Source organism: Miniopterus schreibersii, assembly GCF_964146895.1.
Source record: "Miniopterus schreibersii genome assembly, chromosome: 11".
Lineage (NCBI taxonomy): Eukaryota > Metazoa > Chordata > Mammalia > Chiroptera > Miniopteridae > Miniopterus > Miniopterus schreibersii.
In genome coordinates this window covers 38529492-38549817 of record NC_138111.1, presented here as the reverse complement: position 1 = coordinate 38549817, position 20326 = coordinate 38529492, and the positions used below count along the sequence as shown (strand labels likewise).

The following is a 20326-nucleotide window of genomic DNA, read 5'->3' as shown; positions in this document are numbered from 1 at the left end:
GCCAACCTCATTTGTTTTCTGCTAAGATGTCTTCTCTGGAAATGATGAGGAGATAGGAACATGGAGTGACATGTTACCAGAGCTCTGTTGTTGAAAGAGAACTGGTGGCCTCAAGGAGGAAAGTTTAGAGGGAGATGAGTTTGAAAATGAGATTCTCTTTTCAAAGATTAACACGAATTCCCACTTCCCTGTGTACCACGTGGGCAATGTGATCGCATAATTCTTCCACCTGCCCATTCCAGGGACCTCCATCTTCTGTCCATTACAACCACCAGCACGGCCTCACCTGGAATTTTTGCAGCTCTGACCTGGGCCTGCCCTTTGCCTTATTCCAGGCTCCCAACTTTCATGGACCTGGGCCTTACCCTATTCTCTTCTGTCTGGTTTTGATAGAAAAATAAAAATAACAAAGACATAAACTAGTATTTCTTGAATCCTTAGTCCATGCCTGGTACTTCTCATTTAATTACCTTTAATCTTCTCAATAATTATTAGTTTTATTTTATAGGTGAGAAACTGAGCCTTTGAAAAATTAAGTAACTTGTGCAGGGATTTTCAGATAGTGAGAAGCAGAGCTTGGATGCAAACCCAGGTCTTCGTGGCTCCTGTGGGCCCGCACTCTCAGCCCTCGGATGGCGCTGCCTTTGGGTTATCTGAGAGAGCGACACCCTTAGCCTCCCTGTACTGGGTTAGGGTGAGGGTGAGAGTGAAGACTGGAGTTAGGGTGCACTTTAGGATCTCCCCTCTGTTCCTCATGTCCCGCCTGGATGTAGCCTGCCCCAGTCTGTTTTGGGATTGCTGGCTGGGGGAGGTGTCAACTGGGGGTGCAAAGCTCAGTCCTGCCCAGGTTCTCCGCCTCCACAGTGTTACTTTCGCATGTCTGTTTAAGGATACGCCTTTGCCAACCAGTGCTTTTGTGGGTCTAGTACTTTGGTGCCAGAAATACAAAGGTCCAAGAACGTCACTGTCTTTTGAGATTATACTTTAGTGGGGAGACAGATACCCTAATTCCGAACTGTAATGCAGCGAGGTAAGTGTTTGTATTAATTTTGTATGGTTGCTCAAACAAATTACCACAGACTTGGTGGGTTAAAACAACACAGAGATTCTTTTACGTTTCTGGGGGTCAGAAGTCTGATCCAGCGTACTACCAAGTTCCTTAACATTCGGCCCACATGACACTTCTCTCTTGGCTCCTCTCTACACTGGCCATTGCCTCCACCCAGATGAATCATTCATATGGTTCACTAAGGGTTCTGTCTCAAACTCTTCCTGGCATACCTTACAGTCATGGCTCCATTTATTTTCATATGAGACTCTTGCTTAAAAAATGTTTAGGGAGTCAATTCTAAATTCTTTAGTGTGGCACTTTAAAGTTCACTAGAATTTAGGCCTTACATTACATTTATTTATTCAGGCATCTCTCATGTGCCAAGACTGTGGCAGGCAGTGGAAACATGATAGCAAGTAAAAATAGACATCGCCACCCTTGTAGAATTTGCCTTCTAATAATAGAGATAGATATGAATAAAATAATAATTATGAATACATGTGAAATTGTAGCCATGATAAAACAATAGCTCAGAAGTATGTAATGCCTGTGATGTGCCTTGCCCTATTCTGAGTTTTTTTACATATATTGTATCATTTAATCCTCTCAACATGTTCATAAGTAGTATCCCCACTTTACAGAAAACTGGCTTTTGGAATTGTAGTTTGAGTCAGTTAAAAGGAAACTAGCCCCCCCCTCCAAAAAAAAGCTGTGTGAGCAGGCGTCTTAAGATTGCAGTGCACCCTCAGTGTTCAGATAAAAATGGGTTGTATTGGTTAGCTATTGCTGCATAATAAATATCCCAAAACTTAGGGGCTCACATCGACAATTTGTTCTCCTTATAGTTTCTTTGGGTTCGGGATTCAGGAGCAGTTTAGCTGAGTGGCTCAGGATCTCTTGTGGGATGAGATCATTTCATCAAGATGTTGGCTAGGACTGTGGTCATGCAAAGACTTGACTAGGGCTGAAGAATCCACTTACAACACTCAAGTTCATTCACATGACTGTAAGCTGGTGCTTGTGGTTGTTGGCAGAAATCTTTGGTTTCTCCTCATAAGAACTGCTCCCAGGGCTGCTTGAGTGCCCTCATGACATGACTGACGGCTTTCTCCAGAATAATAATCCAAGAGTGAGAGAGCCAGGTGGAAGGCATTGTTCTAAGCTAGCCTTAGAGGTCACATAGCATTGTGAACATTTGTTCCAAGCACATTGCTAAGTTTGGCCCACCTCAAGGTTGGGGGAAGGAACTAGAGTTCACCTTTTGAAGAAGAGGGGAGTGTCAAAGAATTTATGGACATATTCTAAAGCCACCACATTGATGTTTGGAATCTGAGCTGTGGATGGAGCCTCCCTTTCACCTTGCGTAGGGATTAATTTCTGTTGCAGCATCCCTGACAGATGGTCAGTCAGCCTCTGCTTGGTACTTCCAACCATGAGGAGTTCACTATGTTGTGAGTCACTGAATCCCATTCATATCAATTGTTAGAAGATTCTTTTATTCATGAAATTGAAAATTCAACTGCTGAGTGTTCCGTTATTGACTCTAGTTCTGCTGCTCTAGGATAGCACTTTCAGAGATGGTTTTTTCATTATTTACAGCGATGGCAATCTGGACTTCTTTCTTCTTTAGACAAAATAGTGTCAGTTCTACTCAGAGTTTGCTCTGAAGTTTTGATTTTAGAATTTTCCCACATCCTGATCACCTTCCTGTAAAACACTTCAATTCAGTACATCCTTCCACAGCTGAAAACCAGCAGCTCGTCCTGTACCCCAAGCTAAGTCTAACAGGACATGACAAAGCAGCCCTCATTTTGCACAACAGGCTGAGAGAAATGACCATGAAAATTGAAACCTTGCAAAGTACAACTAATCATACTTGGGAGATATTACAGGTTTGGTTCCAGACCACCACAATAAAGTGAGTATCCCAATGAAGGAAAGTGTGATCTTTTTGCTGGTGGAAGGGCTTGTTTAGTGTGTGAAAACGCAACGTGTGTGAAGCCCGACAAAATGAAGGGCAGTGAAACGAGGTATACTTGCGATCTTAAAAATCAATGGGAAACATTACAATTATTCTGAAACCTTTAAAAACTTCTGTTAAAACATTAAAATGTCTCTTTCAAATCTAAATGCATGGAGAAATGAAAAAAAATAGTGAAACCAGTGTTCATTTAGTATGCTGTAATTTAAAACATTAGAAACAGAGAATTAAACTTTTATTTCTTTATTAAAAAAAACGTAAAACTAGTTTCAACAGTGCTTGCCTTTTTCTTGTCGTCATGTGGCTTATAAAGTAGAGTGAGCATCTTTTGTTTGCCTTGGACACTGCCACCTGCTTTATAAATTTGAAGCACCTTCCAACAATATGTCCTTTGAACTCTCAGTGTTGTGAAATACCTCTGAGATATTCCTCTGAGAGTGCCTTTAATGGGAGGTTTGGGGTTTTTTTTTTGCTGGTGTCCCTGCTGAGGTATCTTCAATCACTATGTTCATTTATGTGAATAAGTTCACTTTGCTAAAGTTCTCTGGCTGTAGATCTAGTTTCTCGAACGGTGCTGATGTCCATGTTCCATGGTCAACTGTTCCTTCGATGGCTCCATTTATGTTGGATTCAAATTTCACCTCTTGTGGTATCACTTTTCATTTCTTTGCGATACTGTTAAGCAGTTTACTTTTTCAATTATTCATTTTTGTAAAGTGCCCTGTGAGTTCATTGCTGGGAGGTGAAGAGGCAACACAGCCACATGCTCTGCTCTCTCTGTGAACGGAGTTAACAGTGCACAGTGACCGGTGATCACAGACTTGGGACGAACTGACGTGCTTGGCCACTGATCCCTACACACTCTGTGGAGTGTGTCGTGACTTGTGGACTGAAGAGCTAGAAGCCAGGTTTGTCCTTTATGCAGTCACTCAAAGTTAACAGCTTGTGGTAACTAGTATTTGAACCACGTTGTTAAGGGACTGGTGTTATTTAAACTGTGGCGTCTGAAATTTATGTATTTTGGAAACCATGCAAAGTGAGGACTCCCATATTTCTACAAATTTAACCTTAGCTGGAATCTGTTTTATGGGCAGCTATTCCATACCATTAATTTAGGGTCTCATACATCTTTCTTTATGCATTTGATTTTTCTTAAATGTGTCAGGTTTTACTTACATTCCTGTTAAGCTTCATCTTATTACTCTTATTCTGTGGATGTCTTTTTAAACTTGATTTTGCTATCTAAGGAACAAACTGTCCCTTCCAAATTGTTGTCCATTTCACACCTAAGCTTTTAATACGAACAGGGCTTGGGCAGAGCCTGGTGATATGTCTCTAGAGCTCTCCAGCCCTGCTTCTCTCATCCTGTTAATCAACTTTTTGGGACTAAGAATATACAACCAAATATAATTTTCTCCAACTCTCCTGTCATCTATGCTTTCTTTTTTTTTTTTAGCTTGTTCAACAAAGTTAATTTTCTGGTGCCGTAAGATGCCTCTCTGAAATCAAAGCACACCATGTCAGCAGTTGTCTCCTGAAATATCACTCTGGTTACCATATAAAAAATTAACAGTACTGAAATATCTTATGTTTATGAAGAACTTTTACAGTTCATGGAATTTTTATATAGCTTCCTTTAAAAATATTTAGTCTTGATAGAGTGGAAAGGTGATATGGCAGATATTACCATATTTTCAAAAATGGTAAGTCAGAAAGGTTAAGGGATTTGCCTTGATTCACAGAGAGAGTGGAGAGTAAAGTCTTTTTTATTTTTTATTGATTTTATTTATTTATTTATTTATTTATTTATTTATTTATTTTAAATATATCTTTATTGATTTCAGAGAGAGGAAGGGAGAGGGAGAGAGAAACATCAATGATGAGAGAGTCATTGATCGGCTGCCTCCTGCACACCCCCGACTGGGGATCGAGCCCGCAGCCCAGGCATGTGCCCTGACCAGGAATCGAACCCCGATGGCCTGGATCCTAGGTTGATGCTCAACCGCTGAGCCACACCCTGCTGGGCATGTTTTTTTATTGATTTTAGAGAGAGGAAGAGAGAAAGAGAGAAACACATCAATATGAGAGAGAAACATCGATTGGTTGCCTCCTCCACGTGCCCTGACCAGGAATCGAACCTGCCACCTTTGGTGTATGTGAAGATACTACAACCGACTGAGCTACTCGGCAGGGTGAGATTAGAATCTGACTCTTCAGAAAGTCTAGTGTATTTTTTACCACCTTAAGCTTCTGAGATGAGGGGCCTACAGAAAAGAGTTTCTGCAGGTTTTTATTGTTGATTTACTAGACCAGTCTTACAATCCCCCCTTCTCGTAGGGTCTTCTGTTGGTCTGTGAGAGCTGCCATAACAATGCACCACAGCTGGGTGGCTTACACGATACACATGTATTGTCTCTCAGTTCTTGAGGCTGGAAGTCTGAGGTCAAGGTGTCAGAAGGGTTGGTTCTTTCTGAGGGCCATGAGGGAGGATCTGTCTAGGTGTCTCTCCTTGGCTTGTCGATGGCCATTTTATCACAGTGTCTCCTCATTTCATCTTCCCTCTGTGCATGTTTCTGTGTCCACATTTCTCCTTTTTATATGGGAACCAGTCATATTGGACTAGAGCCCACCCTAATGACCTCATTTTAACTTGATTACCTCCTTAAAGACCTTATCTCTAAATACAGTCACATTCTGAGGTACTGGGGGTTTAGGACTTTCACATATGAATTTTGGGGAAACACAACTCAGCCTATAATGCTTCTCTAAGGCAGATTTAGAAAATTACCAAAGGAGTAGGCTTGTGTAGCAGTACTTTTGTGCATCCCTGCATTTTCTTACCTGTGTCTCCGCATTTAATGCAGTCTATTGAGGTCAACTTTCTGGTCAGTTGATATCAGCTTTCAGTTATAAAAAGAAAGAGTGCTTTTCCTAAATTCATTCTCAGTTGTCCAAGCATTGAATGTAGTATCTGAAGATGTCTTTTGGGAGGCAGATGTTGAAATTATTAGCTTATATAATGATTTCAGGATTCAAATGTGTCATTTAACTTTGGCTCTGAGACCTGTGTTGAATTCAACTTAGTGTTTGGTGAAAATTATACACCCATCCAAACAGTTTCCTTAGTCCACAAATTGATTAAGGAATTCTGAATTTAGAAAAAAAATAAATTAGAGAGTATCCATTTGTATCCCAAAGACATTCACAAGCACTCAGGTGCATGTAAAGGTTGTGTAGCATATTATTGCCTGCTTGTAAAAACAAGGGGCAAATTAGATTGCTGATGTTGGGATGCTATAAATGTTTGATCTGTGTAATTTTGCTTTCTCATCTCCTCTACACCTCTTGAAGTTTCTCTTCTTGGTCATTTGGGTGTTCTACAGATGATCAATGTGAGCATTTTATATGATATAGAGTTTGATGTTTAAAAAAATAACATTTAGGGTGTGAGCAGAGTTTGTTTGTGCTCATATATTTGCTCAAAAAAAAAAAAAAGAATAGTTATAATGTCTGTGTAAGGTGTAATGAATAAAGACATGATGAACTGTCAGTTACCTTTGGAGCCCCCTATATCCCTCCCCACCCCATTTTTTCCCCTTCCCACTCTGAGGAAACCATTATCCTAAATCCTATGTTTTCAAGTCCTTGCTTTTCCTTACACTTAAAATATTTGTATTCCAAAACAAATATAGTGTTTGGTTTTGTAGTTAAATTTTTATTTTTAAGTCATTGCAAAATTATAAAAAAGTTACAAGGGTAGTATAAATAACTCTCTTATAGCCTTCAACCACGTTGCCCAGTGTTAACATTTACATCTGCTCCATCGTTCTTCCACACTCTCTCCAGACATATGTAGATATACATATGCAAATACACACACTTATATTTTTTTCTGAACTAATTGAGAGTAAGTATAGACATGCCGTTCCCATTTACATACTTTGATGTGTATTTCTTTAAAAAAACAAGGATGCTGTCTTACATAATCATATACAATCATCTAGATCAGGAAATGAACATCGATATAATTCTACCGCATAACATTCAAACTTTTCCCATAGGCCCAATATTGTCCTTGATAGCTTCTCCCCCTTTCTGGTTCAGGATCCCCCCCAAAATCACATCACAAGTTGCATTTACTTGTGATGTTTCATTAGCTGCCTTCCATCTGGAATAGGTCTTCAGCCTGTCTTTGTCTTTCATGTCCTGGATAATTTTCAAGAATATAGGAGAAGTTTTGTCTTGTTTTAAGAATGTCTCTCAATTTGGGTTTGCCTGGTGTTCCCCTATGGTTAGATGCAGGTTATGCATTTTGGGGCAGGATTATCACAGAAGTGATGCTGTGTTCTTCTCAGGGCATTATATCAGGAGGCACATGTTACTGATTTATGCCATTACTCTTGATGTTAGCTTTGTTCACTTGGTTAGAGTGGCATTTACCAGGTTTCTCTACCATAAAGTTACTATTTTTTTTTCTGTAAAGTAAGTTTTATGAGGAAATAATTTGAAATTATATAAATACCTTGTTCCTCAATGAATTTTCTCTCACTAGTTTTAACATTTATTGATAATTTTTGCATAAATAATTTATTAAATGATGGTGTCAAATGCTCATTTTTAGAATTCTCTCATTCCTTGCACATGTATTAGTTGGTATTCTACTGTAGGAAGGACTTGTTTATTAATTCATTCATTCATTCACTTATGGACTCACGGATTTCTATCATTGAGATTTAATTCATTACTATTATTATTTATTTTCATCCTCATATTAGCCCTATTTAGCTAGTAGAGGCTTCTTCAAGGTGGTGCCTGTGTGCTTTTTACTACTCTCCATCTATATTTTTAGCACATCCTTATTTTTTGACACAAATTTGTATTTCAGAATTATCTTTTTTTTGTAGATTTAAAAAAAAAAGCTGTATTAAGATATAATTCAGATACAATACAATTCAGTGGGTTTTTATCTTTTCAGAGAGTTGTGCAATCATTGCCACTATCAATTTTAGAACATTTTCTATCCCCCAAAGAAACCCCATAACCCCTTGGCAGTCACTCCTGCTTTCCTCCCAAGCTCCCCAACCCTAAGCTATTTTCTACCACTAATCTACTTTCTTTCTTTTTTTTTGGTGTTTTTGCTATATTTGTTTTTACAAATTTATTGAAAGTTTATTCCATTACCGTATTTCAGTTGTGTTGATTAATGTGGCCAAAGGTGCTATAGAACTTATCTACTCAAGTTATAAGGCATTTTCCTGGGAAGTTTCCATTGCTGCATTTAAGCCCCTGAAAAATCACTATGACTTTAATTTAAGCAAAAAAAAAAAAAAAAAAAAAAGATGGGGGGATGTTTCTAAAATGCTTCTGTTTTTAAAAAATATTTTAAAATGTTGAGTATTTTTGAAATACATTAACATATTATATATGGTGTTGAGAAGGAATTGTAGTTTCTTTGCTCCAGCTCTGGAATCACTCTGGTTCTTTCTATTGGAGAATGACACATAGAAACCAATATCTGAGCATTAGGGGTGCTGAATGCTACAGGGTGTCACTGTTTCTAGTTCTTGGCCCTCTCAGAAAGTAGAGCTAGGAAGGAAACTTTTATATATATATATATATATGGTCTACATAAATTAAAAACCATGAGTTGACACCAATACTCCAATTTAAATCCAATACCACAGAATGCTTTCTGGCATTACATATTTGTACCTCCCCTCTGAGAAGCCTGGCTCTCATTATCCACAATATATTTATATTGTGAACTAAGTATGGTTTTTACCTTTTTAAATGGCTTGGGGAAAAGAATATTTTTTAACAAAATAAAATTATATAAAATGTAAATTGTTTTCTATAAATAAAGTTTTATGGAAACATAGCTGCACCCATTTGTGTATATGCTGCTTTTACTTTACAATTACAGAGTTGAGGATTGTAACAGAGACAATTTTCTGTCTGCAAAGCTGAAAAGATTTACTGTCTGGCCCTTTGTCAAAAGTTTGCTGACCCTTGGTTTATCCTGTTAGAGAAGCAGTCATAGAGGTATGACAGAATCTCTGCGAAGATAGGTCAAGACCAGCAGATGCTCCTGGCTTTCTCTGTGACCGTAGGCGATTCACATTACCTGGTGAGAATCTCGGACCTGAGGATCTAAGTCCCTCATGCTTCTCTTTGGTTACTTTGTAATGTGGATTTGCTCGATTTTACCTTTATAGGTTAGCTTTTATTTTTTCTAAGGCAATCTCACCTCATCTTTCTCTTCCATTAATCTGTTTGAGGTGAATTGCGTTAATATGGCAATTTTCACCTCTGTCCAAAAGCTTCAGAAATCTTGAGATCACATATTTTTATCTGATTTCATCTCCCGTTACAGTGCCTAAGAGTGGATTTTGTGTAATGGGTTGCAATATATGTTACCTTATTTTGTTGGCCAAGCTATTTTATAATGGTCCGAAGAGCAGTTTACTCTGTTCCATAGCAACAAGCCTCTTGCCCAAATTGGCCATCTGGTGTGTGAAGCCTCTATTTTGCAGAGATTTATTTTATTTTTTTTTTTAGCTGGTAGTCATTACTCATCTGCTTTGGCTTTAGTATTCTTGACATTCTTGTTATTGCTCATCCTAAATAGTTCCAGTTTCAAGTAAGAGAGCGCTTGGAGTCATTGCTTAACAGAAGGGATTCAATTTCCTCATCTGGGAAACAAGGGGGCCAGATGAAAAGGTTCTTGCCAGCTGGCACCACCTATGATTTTATGAAATTTGTTTTTTAATGACTGCTGTATGTGCTTGGCAGCCCACCTAGACTATGGCCTGTGAAGAGGAGACCTTGGGCCATAGCAGATACTCTTAATGGTGAATGATTGAATGAGTGAATGAATGGCCACATGAACCCAGGTCACTTCAGGTTGAAAGACCCCTTGCCCCATAAAGAAAACATCCATATTATTTTGTAGTTTTGCCATATTTGTTTTCCAAAATATTTTTAGGGAGCTCTTAAAAATAAATCTCAAGATTGTGCCATGACCTACAAAGCTACCTCCTCCATCCAGTTTCTTACCACTCTTTCTTCTAGTCCTTGTACTCTATCGCCACTGGGTCCCTGATGTTTTAAAACATGCCAAGCAGCTAATTTAAACATACACATGGGGGATTTTGTACTGATTGTTCTCTCTCTGGAACTCTCTTCCTAGAATATCCTAGTAGTTCACTCCCTTCCTTCATATAAATCTGTGCTCGAAATAATTTCTCAGAGATAACATCACACCCCACATTTTATTACATCCATTTACCTTGCTTTATTTTTCATCGGTCTCACTTACATATGCAATATACCTTATATTCATCTATCGACTTATTGTTCCTGGTCCTTGGGAGAGTGCTTCTCACACAGTAGGCCTCAGGCGGTAATTGTTGAGTGACTACATGAATAAGAACAGGGAAAAAAAATCTAAGAAATACTTTATTTGTGAATTAAAGTTTTCCCCAACCCAGTGCTCTAATGTTATTAAAGTATACTCATGTCTGTAACACATCTTGTAGCTTTTAGACGTTGTGCCTCTGTTTCTGTCATTATTTACCTCTTCCACCCCTTTCTCTTCAACCCTGGGTATTCATCATGTGTCAAATCATTGTTGGAGTTCTCCCTTTCCTTTGTAACCTTCACTGACCATGCCCACTGTCTCTCCATTGGTACTGGTGGCGCCCATTGCACCTTGTCACCATGCCTTCCCCGTCTGATTCATTATCTCTCTGTGGGTCTTAACTACCCAACCTTAGGCTCTATGACTGGAGATTATGTATTTCTATTTTTTACTTTACATTTGCATATACATTGAAAATGAAATTAACTTTAACATTTTAAAATAAAACATTTGTTACTATTAACAATTTTGAATCTAAATGAGTGTAAATATAGAAGCAAAAATTACTCCCAAATTTTATTTTAGAGATATTAACCACTGTGAACATTTTGACCCAACACCCCAACACACACACACCCCATATTCTTGTAAAAAATGTGATCATGCCATAAATGTTATCCAGCAAACTGCATTTTAAAAAACATCTTAAGATTGTATTAAGGGTAATTTTCCATTCTGTACGTATATGTCTTCACTGTCACTTTTAATTCCTGCAATGTTTATTTGCATTTAAACCAATCCCTTAATGACTGATTTGAAGTTGTTTGCAGCTTTTCACTATTGCACATGTCTGGTGTATATTTTGGGGGTAAAAGCGCAGATTTGAAATCTTTATGGTGGAAGGTGAGAATATGAGTTGACTAGAGAAATGCTCTGCACATTTTTTTACTAATATGCCCCTAAAAGAATTTTGAAAAGCTTTATATGCTTTCATACTTTTAAAAGCTGATATGTGTAATTTTTATTAAATTAAAATATGTATAAAGCTCATAATTTCTGGCAAATTGTAAATATTGCATGCTAAAATTGAACTGTGATGTTACTTTAAAAAATTTTTTTTTATTATTCAATTAAAGTTGATGTACAATATTATATTAGTTTCAGGTGTACAACCCAGTGATTAGACATATAGTGTATATAACTTATGAAGTGATCACCCCGATAAATCTAGTACCAATCTGCCACCATACTTAGTTATTACAATATTATTGACTATATTCCCTGTGCTCTACTTTAAATCCCCATGACTATTCTGTGACTACCAATTTATACTTCTTAATCCTTTCACCTTCTTTACCGAGTCCCCCAACCCCCCTCCCATCTGGCGACCATCAAAATGTCCTCTGTATCTGTGAATCAGTTTCCTGGCTGCTTGTTTGTTTATTTTGGTTTTTAGATTTCACATATAAGTGAAATCACCTGGGATTTGTCTTTCTCTGTCTAACTTATTTCATTCAGCACAATACCCTCTAGGTCTATTCATGTTGCAGATGGCGAGATTTCATTCTTTTTTTATGACTCAGTCATACTTCATTGCATATATGTTCCACTTCTTTATCTATCCATCTATTGATGGATACTGTGACATTATTTTTCAAATGTATCTGATGGAATGAAAATATAGTGATTTGATATCTATCTTAACCTATTTTCTAAAAATCATGAGCTAGCTCCTCTTTAATGATCTAAAAAGCTATCCAGTCCCTTTTTCTTCTTGAATTACTAATTATATTCTCCTTTCCTCACAGAGTTGTGCTAATGCAATCTAGTTTTAGGCTTGAACATCTTTTATTGATCAACCAGTATAAATTTGTGCACATAAATTTAAACCTTTAAAATTTCCTAGGACCATAAAGAATTTAAAAAATATATGTTACATATGTTGAAAGGTAATTTGTTAAATGTGAAATTAAAAGGCTGTTTTTTACTACTAGATAAATATCTCTATAGATGAGAATTACTTGGTAGAAAGAATGAAATGCCAGTACCATCAATTTTTTAAAATTTTTCTTATTTTACAGAAGTAAGAGCTGAGAATTATTTTCACATAAATCAAGTAGATGGGGCTGGGAGGCGTTCCTTATACAGTAGCAATATTGCTCAATTCTTTGAACTCATGAGTTATTTGATAAAATTTGTATATTAATATATCATCAAAAATATTTTTAATAATCTGTCAGTAGATAAGCAATTAGGTCTCCTGTAAATTTTATTGAAAGTAAAGTCCACAGTGCTAGAGAAATATCTTAGGGAGCCAGGTGTAGGCATTGGTAGGAGCACATTTGAGCTCGATGATTGGATATTCCATCTACCATCTGCATGCAGCCCAGAAAACGGGACAGTTGCGTTCAGTTAAGGTTGAACTTTTTTAAAAAAATATGTTTTTATTGATTCCAGAGAGAGGAAGGGAGAGAGAGAGAGAGAGAGAGAGAGAGAGAGAGAGAGAGAGAGAGAGATAGAAACTTCAACGATGACAGAGAGTCATTGATCGGTTGCCTCCTGCACGTCCCCTACTGGGGATTGAGCCTGCAACCTGGGCAAGTGCCCTGGCCGGGAATCGTGCCGGGCTGAACTTTCTTTACCAGATGTGTGTTAACTAAAACTCACAGGCAGTATGAAATAACACATGGTAGAATCTAAGCTGGACCAGGAAAAATGGTAAGAGAAGACCACTGATGGACTGAAGAAAAGTGGAGGGGGGAAGGTAAAGGGAGGGCTTTTTAAGGTAGAAGATTGTTTGAAGTATTTGGAATGACAAACAGGTAAAAGAGAAATTGTGGTCAGATGTGTGATTTGGGAGGTAGAGCAGTTATAATATGAAGTTCATGAACTTCATATGTTCACAAACCAATCACTGAAGATGAGTTCATGGAACTAGCTGGCCCTGGTGTCAACAGGGTTGTCCAGGTTGGTATTACAAGGCTTGGGATGTTAGAGAAAGTGTGTGAGGCAGGTGTCAACAGATTTGAACAAGAGAAAGGTTGGTACAGGAGAACAAAAAGAGACGATAGGTGCACTTGAAAGCTGCATATATATTTTATTCTTCTTTGTCCTTTCTTGCTTTACAACCCGTTTTTATAGAGAAAGCAATCACACTACACTTTAAAAATGATCAACAATAGATATAATGTATCTAGGATTTAACATATTCTAAGGATGTGCTATCATCTTTACTCAAATGATTCTATTTAGGACTCACAATAGGCTTGAGAAGTATGTTCTGGTGTTACCCACTGTTTGCAGATGGGAAAAAACAGACCAAAAAAGATTAAGAGGCCCATCGAGGTTTCCCAGCTGTGGCCCATGGGTTTCAGACCTCACAAGTGTAACACGAGAGATCACTCTGTTCGTGTTCCATACACTGTACTAGAGGAATGTAGCAGACGTCTAGTATCAAAACATCAACATGGTTCATGCCAAGACTCAGTTGTCAGGCAATTATGAGCAGCTATATTCCATATTAAGAACTTGCCCCGTGATACACTACTACGGTACCCTGGACTTGAGTCTCCTATAATAGCCTAACAGAGATCTTTTAGTCATCTGTCGTGAGGCATACTTTCTATAAACAATGGTTTTCTTTAATCATTTTCAGGAGTGGGAAAGAAAAAAATATCAAGCCCTTTTTAATACTGTCTCCAAATTAGAATTTCTGAAGCCTTGCTTATATCTATAGAACAGCAGAAAGGGAGAAATATCATTCAATTTACTTCTTTGGGCAACCAAAGGCAAACACCTGCCTTTTGGGCCTCTAGACTCAAGCCTATTTGTTATCAACTACCTTTTAAAATTAACTCAGCTACAGTATAGTCTCTTTTTAAAACATTTAGATATTGAGTAGCAACAAATGATGTTTCATTAATTTATGATTCTTTTCTTTCTTTCTTTTAAAGATAGTGTTTCTAGAAGAAGCATCTCAACAAGAAAAGCTGGCCAAAGAATGGTGCTTCAAGCCGTGTGAGATAAGAGAACTGAGCCACCAGTAAGTAACAGCCAGCTTCTTCCCGTTTGTGGAGTCCATTGACTAGTCTTAAATGATAAGAAACCTGCCTTGAGAGACAGAGGGGCTCTTTTTCTTTCTTAAGGTGTGAGGTATGAGGAGGAAGTGAGTAGAGAACAGGGAGCTGAGGGATGGAAACTTTGAGTCCTAGAGGCTGCCATCATTTATTTAATTCTTCACCAAACATTTGTGGAGCTTAGTACATGTAGGAACTGGGATCCCGAGGTGAGAATGCTCTACGAAGCCTTTGCTCTCCCAGGGTTACAGCCCCTGGCAGGCCCTGGGGAATACAGAGGGTTCACAAGGGCGCAGGTATGTGAGTATGACAGTGATAGGCTGTGAACCTGTAAAGGAAGGAAAGAAAGAGCAGGATAGAGATGCTTGTCGGGAGGCTGGGAGGGAGGCTTGGGGAGCGATAACTCTGACATCATGGTTAGGTAAGACCTATCTCCAAAAGTGCATTTGAGCTGAGATTTTATGTTCCAACTTCTTTTAGGAGTTTTTAATAATTTGTTCAAAATGTGTTTCTTGTGATTGGCCCACCTTCTTTGTAGCCTACTTGATTTATTTCATAGAAATAGAGATACTTTTTTTTTTTTTAACTCAAAGATTTTATCTTGTTTCAGGCCAAGTGTATTTCCAAAGTCAGTGAGAGTTCCAAAGTCAATCAAAATCATTTTCATTCTAAAAACATCTTTATAACCTGGGGAGTGACTTGAGAGTAATGTAATGAGAACAGTGAAGTAGGAATTAGAACACCTGGTGTGAATCCTAATGCTGCGGCTTCGTGGCTGCTAAATGTAATGCAGGCCACTGTCCTTCTCTGAGCTCGTGTCCTAGGCTGTTAGCAAAAGGATTGTCTAGGTGACACTGTCCCCTGCCACAGATTTGTGAATTGGGTTACCCTCAAGGCTTTGAGGCAGAGGGCCTGGCCGCTGTCCAGAGAGACGGAGGTGACTGGTCATAAAGTTTTGTTGCACTTGCATTTATTTTGTCTCTCCTGCCTCCTTCCCTCTCTCTGGGCTTTGAAGCTTGCAGGCAATGGGCATAGAGATGAATCCAGGGCAGAAAGATCATTACAGTGACTTCTGCTGTTACCGTCTGCTCCCTGTTGCTAAATTTTCATGAGAATATATGTTGAAGAACAAAGGACATTTCTGGTCACGTGCCTGTGTGCCTTGGTAATGAGAGATTAAAAGAAAGCTTGGGAGTGGCTGAGATGGGGGCTGGGAGGGAGGGAGAGGATGGCGAAGTGATTGGCAGATGAGGAGATGGGTGAACACGTTTGTGGGTCTTCACATTTTTTGTCCCTCTTTATGAGGCTGCTTTTGGAATGAAATTCATCAAACAAATGCAGATGCAAAGGGACCTGTAAGCACAAAACACCAAAAGAGGTAAAGTAAGAAAAAATTTAAACTTTGGTGGAAGACTGAAGTCTTTGAAGAAAAATCCTATTTAAAATGCACAGTAATTTGTAGATCAAACACGTAAGATAAGTGTGTTTGAATTTCTTTAAGTCAGGATTAAAATACCATAGAAGATGATGTGTCTGACTGTCTGTTTCATAGATTCCATGTATCTACAGGTCTATCTCAGCACGATGTGTATTTTAAAAATATGAAAATTACAACTTTGAGCAGTGCTTTGTTAGGAGTGGTTCAGATTATGGCCACAGACCGCAGAGAGGTTGGCAGGGCCAAGGTTAGGGTGAGACGAGTGGGGAATTTACCTTGGGCACAGAATTTATGGGTGGTGGGGAGGGCAAAAAAACTTAGGAATCAAGATAAATAACAGTTTAATGCAATATTTTTAAAAAAGCGAAATTAATGCAAAAAATATCTGTGATGAACAAAATGCCAAAATTTTAAATAAAGATGTTGTTGTTTGTTTCATATCCTTAAATTTTTGTGTGCAAGAAAAGAGTGGTTTTCAAACAGCCCTGGGCTCCCAGAGCAGGTTGACAATGGTGTTCAAACAGATTGGGTAGCTCAGGCCTTTGCAGACAGTCATATGCTTTGATTCTAAAGCTTTTATCAAGGTTTTCCACTTCGTTAGAGGTCGGGATGCTTCAGTAAGTGTATGTAGGAAACACATTGTTCTTTCTCCTCAGGTTCTGATACAGCCTGGCCTGCGCTGCAGGTTTGGAACATGAAGTTGATGGTTTTTTCGGGTGGAAGCCGAGATTTTCTAAGGGAATTATGATAGTGATTAAGTGAAGTGAAAAGAGGAAAGCAGAAAGGAGAAGAAAGGGGAGCTTTTCACCTTTTCTGCTTCTCTGCCTAAGCCCCATCTCTGCTTTGCCTGCAGCTTGATGGCTATGCTTTAGTTGTAAGTGAGGCCTGGGGTGGAGAACTGAGTTCTGATCCTGGCTGGACCAGCCACGAAAGAAGTGCGCGTCTGAAAACGACCTTGGCATCTCTGAGCTTCCCTCTGGGCTCGGTGACCTCTCATCGCACACTCAGCTCTGACAGTCCGCACTCGAGCACCCTCCAATATCTGTAACATAAGTCCCCAACTATACCTTGATTATGTGAATGTTTCTATTAATAAGCCTTCCACAATGCTCCCTGTTTCCTACAACGGTTGTTAGCTTTTCTGGATGAAAGTCACATTTCTGATGCAGTGAATCCCTGGTGTTCCGTTGCCCCTGAAGACTTTGCACGCTGGATTACCTCCTTTACTTCTTTTATCTCCGCTACCTTCAGAACGTGCTTGGGCTTCTCCTACATGGTAAACAAAATGTGACTTTCTCTCTCCTCCCCTACATTACCATTCCAACATTCACTATCAAATATTTTGAAAGCGAGCTCTCCATTTGTCCAGTAGTTTCTCTAACACCTGTCCTTCATGGCCATGGCTCCCTCCTCAACACCTAGGGTAGTAACTAAACTATTCTAGAGACTTGGTGAGTACTTACATAATAGAGGACTGAGTCCATGTGAAATCGGTGTCTCCTAATCGTTGTTTAGAAATGAGAGCTCCCAGAGTCTTTCTTGAGGCTGCACATCCTTGACTGTTGCCATTTCTGACACTAGTCACTGTCCTGTACTCCTTCCCTTCATTGCTGTCTGTCCTTGACAACTCTATTCTGGGTGTCCCTCTACCTACCTGACAATGACTCTGCCTAGATCGGGCATGACTGTCTCTTCCTCAGTCCTACTCCTTAAAAGGGAGGGAATGCTGGGTCATGTGGCTATAGCTGCAGGGGTGGAGATGGGATGAGGGGGGTGTTATTTTCACCCACGCCAGCTCAGCCCTCACCATCCCCCCAATGGGAGACTAATTGGACATATCCTTCCCACAACCAGGGGCCCTGCCCTGCTGAGCTCAGTTGCTGGGGAATTGAGTGCTGCACAGTTAGGATCTTTGGAGTGTGTCTCCCTGGGAAACACTTGTCTTAGACTCAGAGGAGTGCTGGGTTGTGCTCCTAGGGCCATTCTTACCCCACCTGTGAGCTCAGCCTGAGGCACTCCCTCAACCAGAGACTCATTGACCTGTCCTTCTGACGCCCAGAGGACCTGCTGTGCTGAGCTTGCTCCTGAAGAGGAGTCAGCTGACTGTGCCCAGCCTGAACCTCAGGGCACTCCTTCTGGGAGAGCTAGAGTCAGAGACTTGGGCAGAGACTGAGTGGTGTGGCTCTGGAGTACCCCCTGCCATTGCATACCTGACCACGCTGCCCCCAAGCAGGAGACTGACTAACCCTGTCCTCTGGACCTTGGTCTCCCTGGAGCTTGTGTCCTGCGGAAAGGGTCTGTGTGTTGTGGCAGCCTGGGCCCACTCTACAGTTTTTCTACGGAGGCATCTCAAGGAAAACCAGGCAACCTCAGGGGGTGGAGGAGCTGTGGACAGGTGGAGGTGGACTTCGGGGTATAAAGAAAAAAGTGGCAATAAATAAGTACCTATCAATACATATTTTAAATGTAAATGGATTAAATGCACCAAAAGACACAAGGTAGCTGAATGGATAAGAAAATGAGACCCATATATATGCTGTCTACAAGAGACCCACCTCAGAACAAAAGATACACGCAGACTGAAAGTAAAGGGATGGAAGAAGATATTTCATGCAAATGGAAACCAAAAAAAGCTGGAGTACTTATATCAGACAAAATAGACTTCAAAACGAAGGCTATAACAAGAGGCAAAGAAGGACATTACATAATGCTAAAGGGATCAATACAACAAGAGGGTATAATCCTTGTGATCATCTAGGTGGCCAATGATAGGACCACCTAAATATATTAAGAAAATCTTGGGCGTAAAGGGAGAGATCTACAGTAATACAGTCACAGGAGAGGTTTTTAACACCACAATGGCAACAATGGATAGATGTTCCAGGCAAAAAAAAAACCCAAACAACAACAAGCAAACAGCGGCCTTAAACAACATACTAGATCAGATGGATTTAATTGATATTTACAGAGCATTTCACCCTAAATGAGCAGAGTATATTTCAAGTGCACATGGAACATTCTCTAGGATAGACCACATGTTAGGACATAAAACAAGTCTGAATAAATTCAAGAAGATTGAAGTCATATCAACCATCTTCTCCAACCACACTGGTATGAAACTAGAAATGAATTACATGAAAAAATTTGCTCACTTATGTTTTGACCAGATACCTATCTTTTTTTACCCTGTCTTTCTCTCTCTCTCCCTCTCTCTCTCTCTCGCTCTCTCTCTTTCTCTCTTCTCACACACACACACACACACACACACACACACACACACACACACCCTCACTCATCCTTAATCTCCTCAACTAGATTATAATCTCTTTGAGGACAAGAAGATGCCTTATTTCTCTTTGTACTCCCCACAAAGCTTAGCAGGGTTTCTTAAACACATTAGAGACCCGGGAAATAATATTTGTTTGAACAATTCAACTACATGCAGAAGTCACACTGCTATTCCATTTTATGGCGGTAGAGACAATAGAAGACGCAAGGACTGAAGTATCCTGGGGAAGAGAGGTCAGTGACTAGAGCTAAGAGGAATCCATATTTCATCCTTTGTCTCTGCAATCCCCATACACGGTAGGCCCACTACACACACCTTCTTGCCATGCTTACAGGTTGTCACTACTCTTCATTTCTAAAGTGAATTAGAAGTCTTGTCAAGTGGAAGGTAATGAGCAAGAGTACTGAGTCTACTGACAAATGGCCAAGGTTTGAATCCAAGTTGCAGAGCTGACTAGTTGAACATTTACTTTTTTCAAGCTACTTAAATTTCCTGAGCTGCAGCTTACTCTTAGGTAAATGAGAATGACAATATTACTTCATAGTTTGTTGTGAGCATTACACCACCATCACAAGTAACATTTTTTCAGTGTTTTCCATCACCTAAGTAATGTTTTTATGCATGCTAATTCGATCTTCATAAAAGCCATGTGATTCTACTACTACTCCATCTTACATAAGGAGAAACTGAGCCACAGAGATATTAAATGACATGCTGAATATCCCAATGCTGGTTTATGGTGGGGCATGAATTCATAATCATGCGGTCTAAGTCAAGAATGTATATACTAAAACCCTATAATCAGCAAATACGGTGATGCCCATAGAACCCTGTGCCCAGTGTTCAGTCTACGTATATCTTTGGTTAACATTGCCTACTGTCACCATCGTCATTATCATTATTGCCACCATTTACAGTTATCATTTAAAAAAATAAGCACTTATAGATACTCATGTTTTGTTTGTTTTCCACTGAGGTAGTATACATCTGAATTGGTAGTGTAAGGGATTTTTTGTTTGATCCTGTTTTGAGTTCAAGTCCCTTATATATATAAAAATATAATATTTATTTGAGGTGATGGTGGTGGTGGTGGTGGATAGTATCTTTTAACAAATATCTGTTTGGATGACA

General features: G+C 39.3%; 1 protein-coding gene across 1 annotated transcript in view; it reads left to right on the top strand.

Annotated features, from left to right (window-relative positions):
* Positions 1-20326, top strand: part of GDA (guanine deaminase) — a 61809-nt gene that overhangs the window by 9198 nt on the left and 32285 nt on the right. The window contains exon 2 of the mRNA XM_081151549.1: positions 14346-14434. Coding sequence (XP_081007675.1) covers positions 14346-14434 — 89 coding nt within the window. The remainder of the gene's footprint in view (positions 1-14345; positions 14435-20326) is intronic.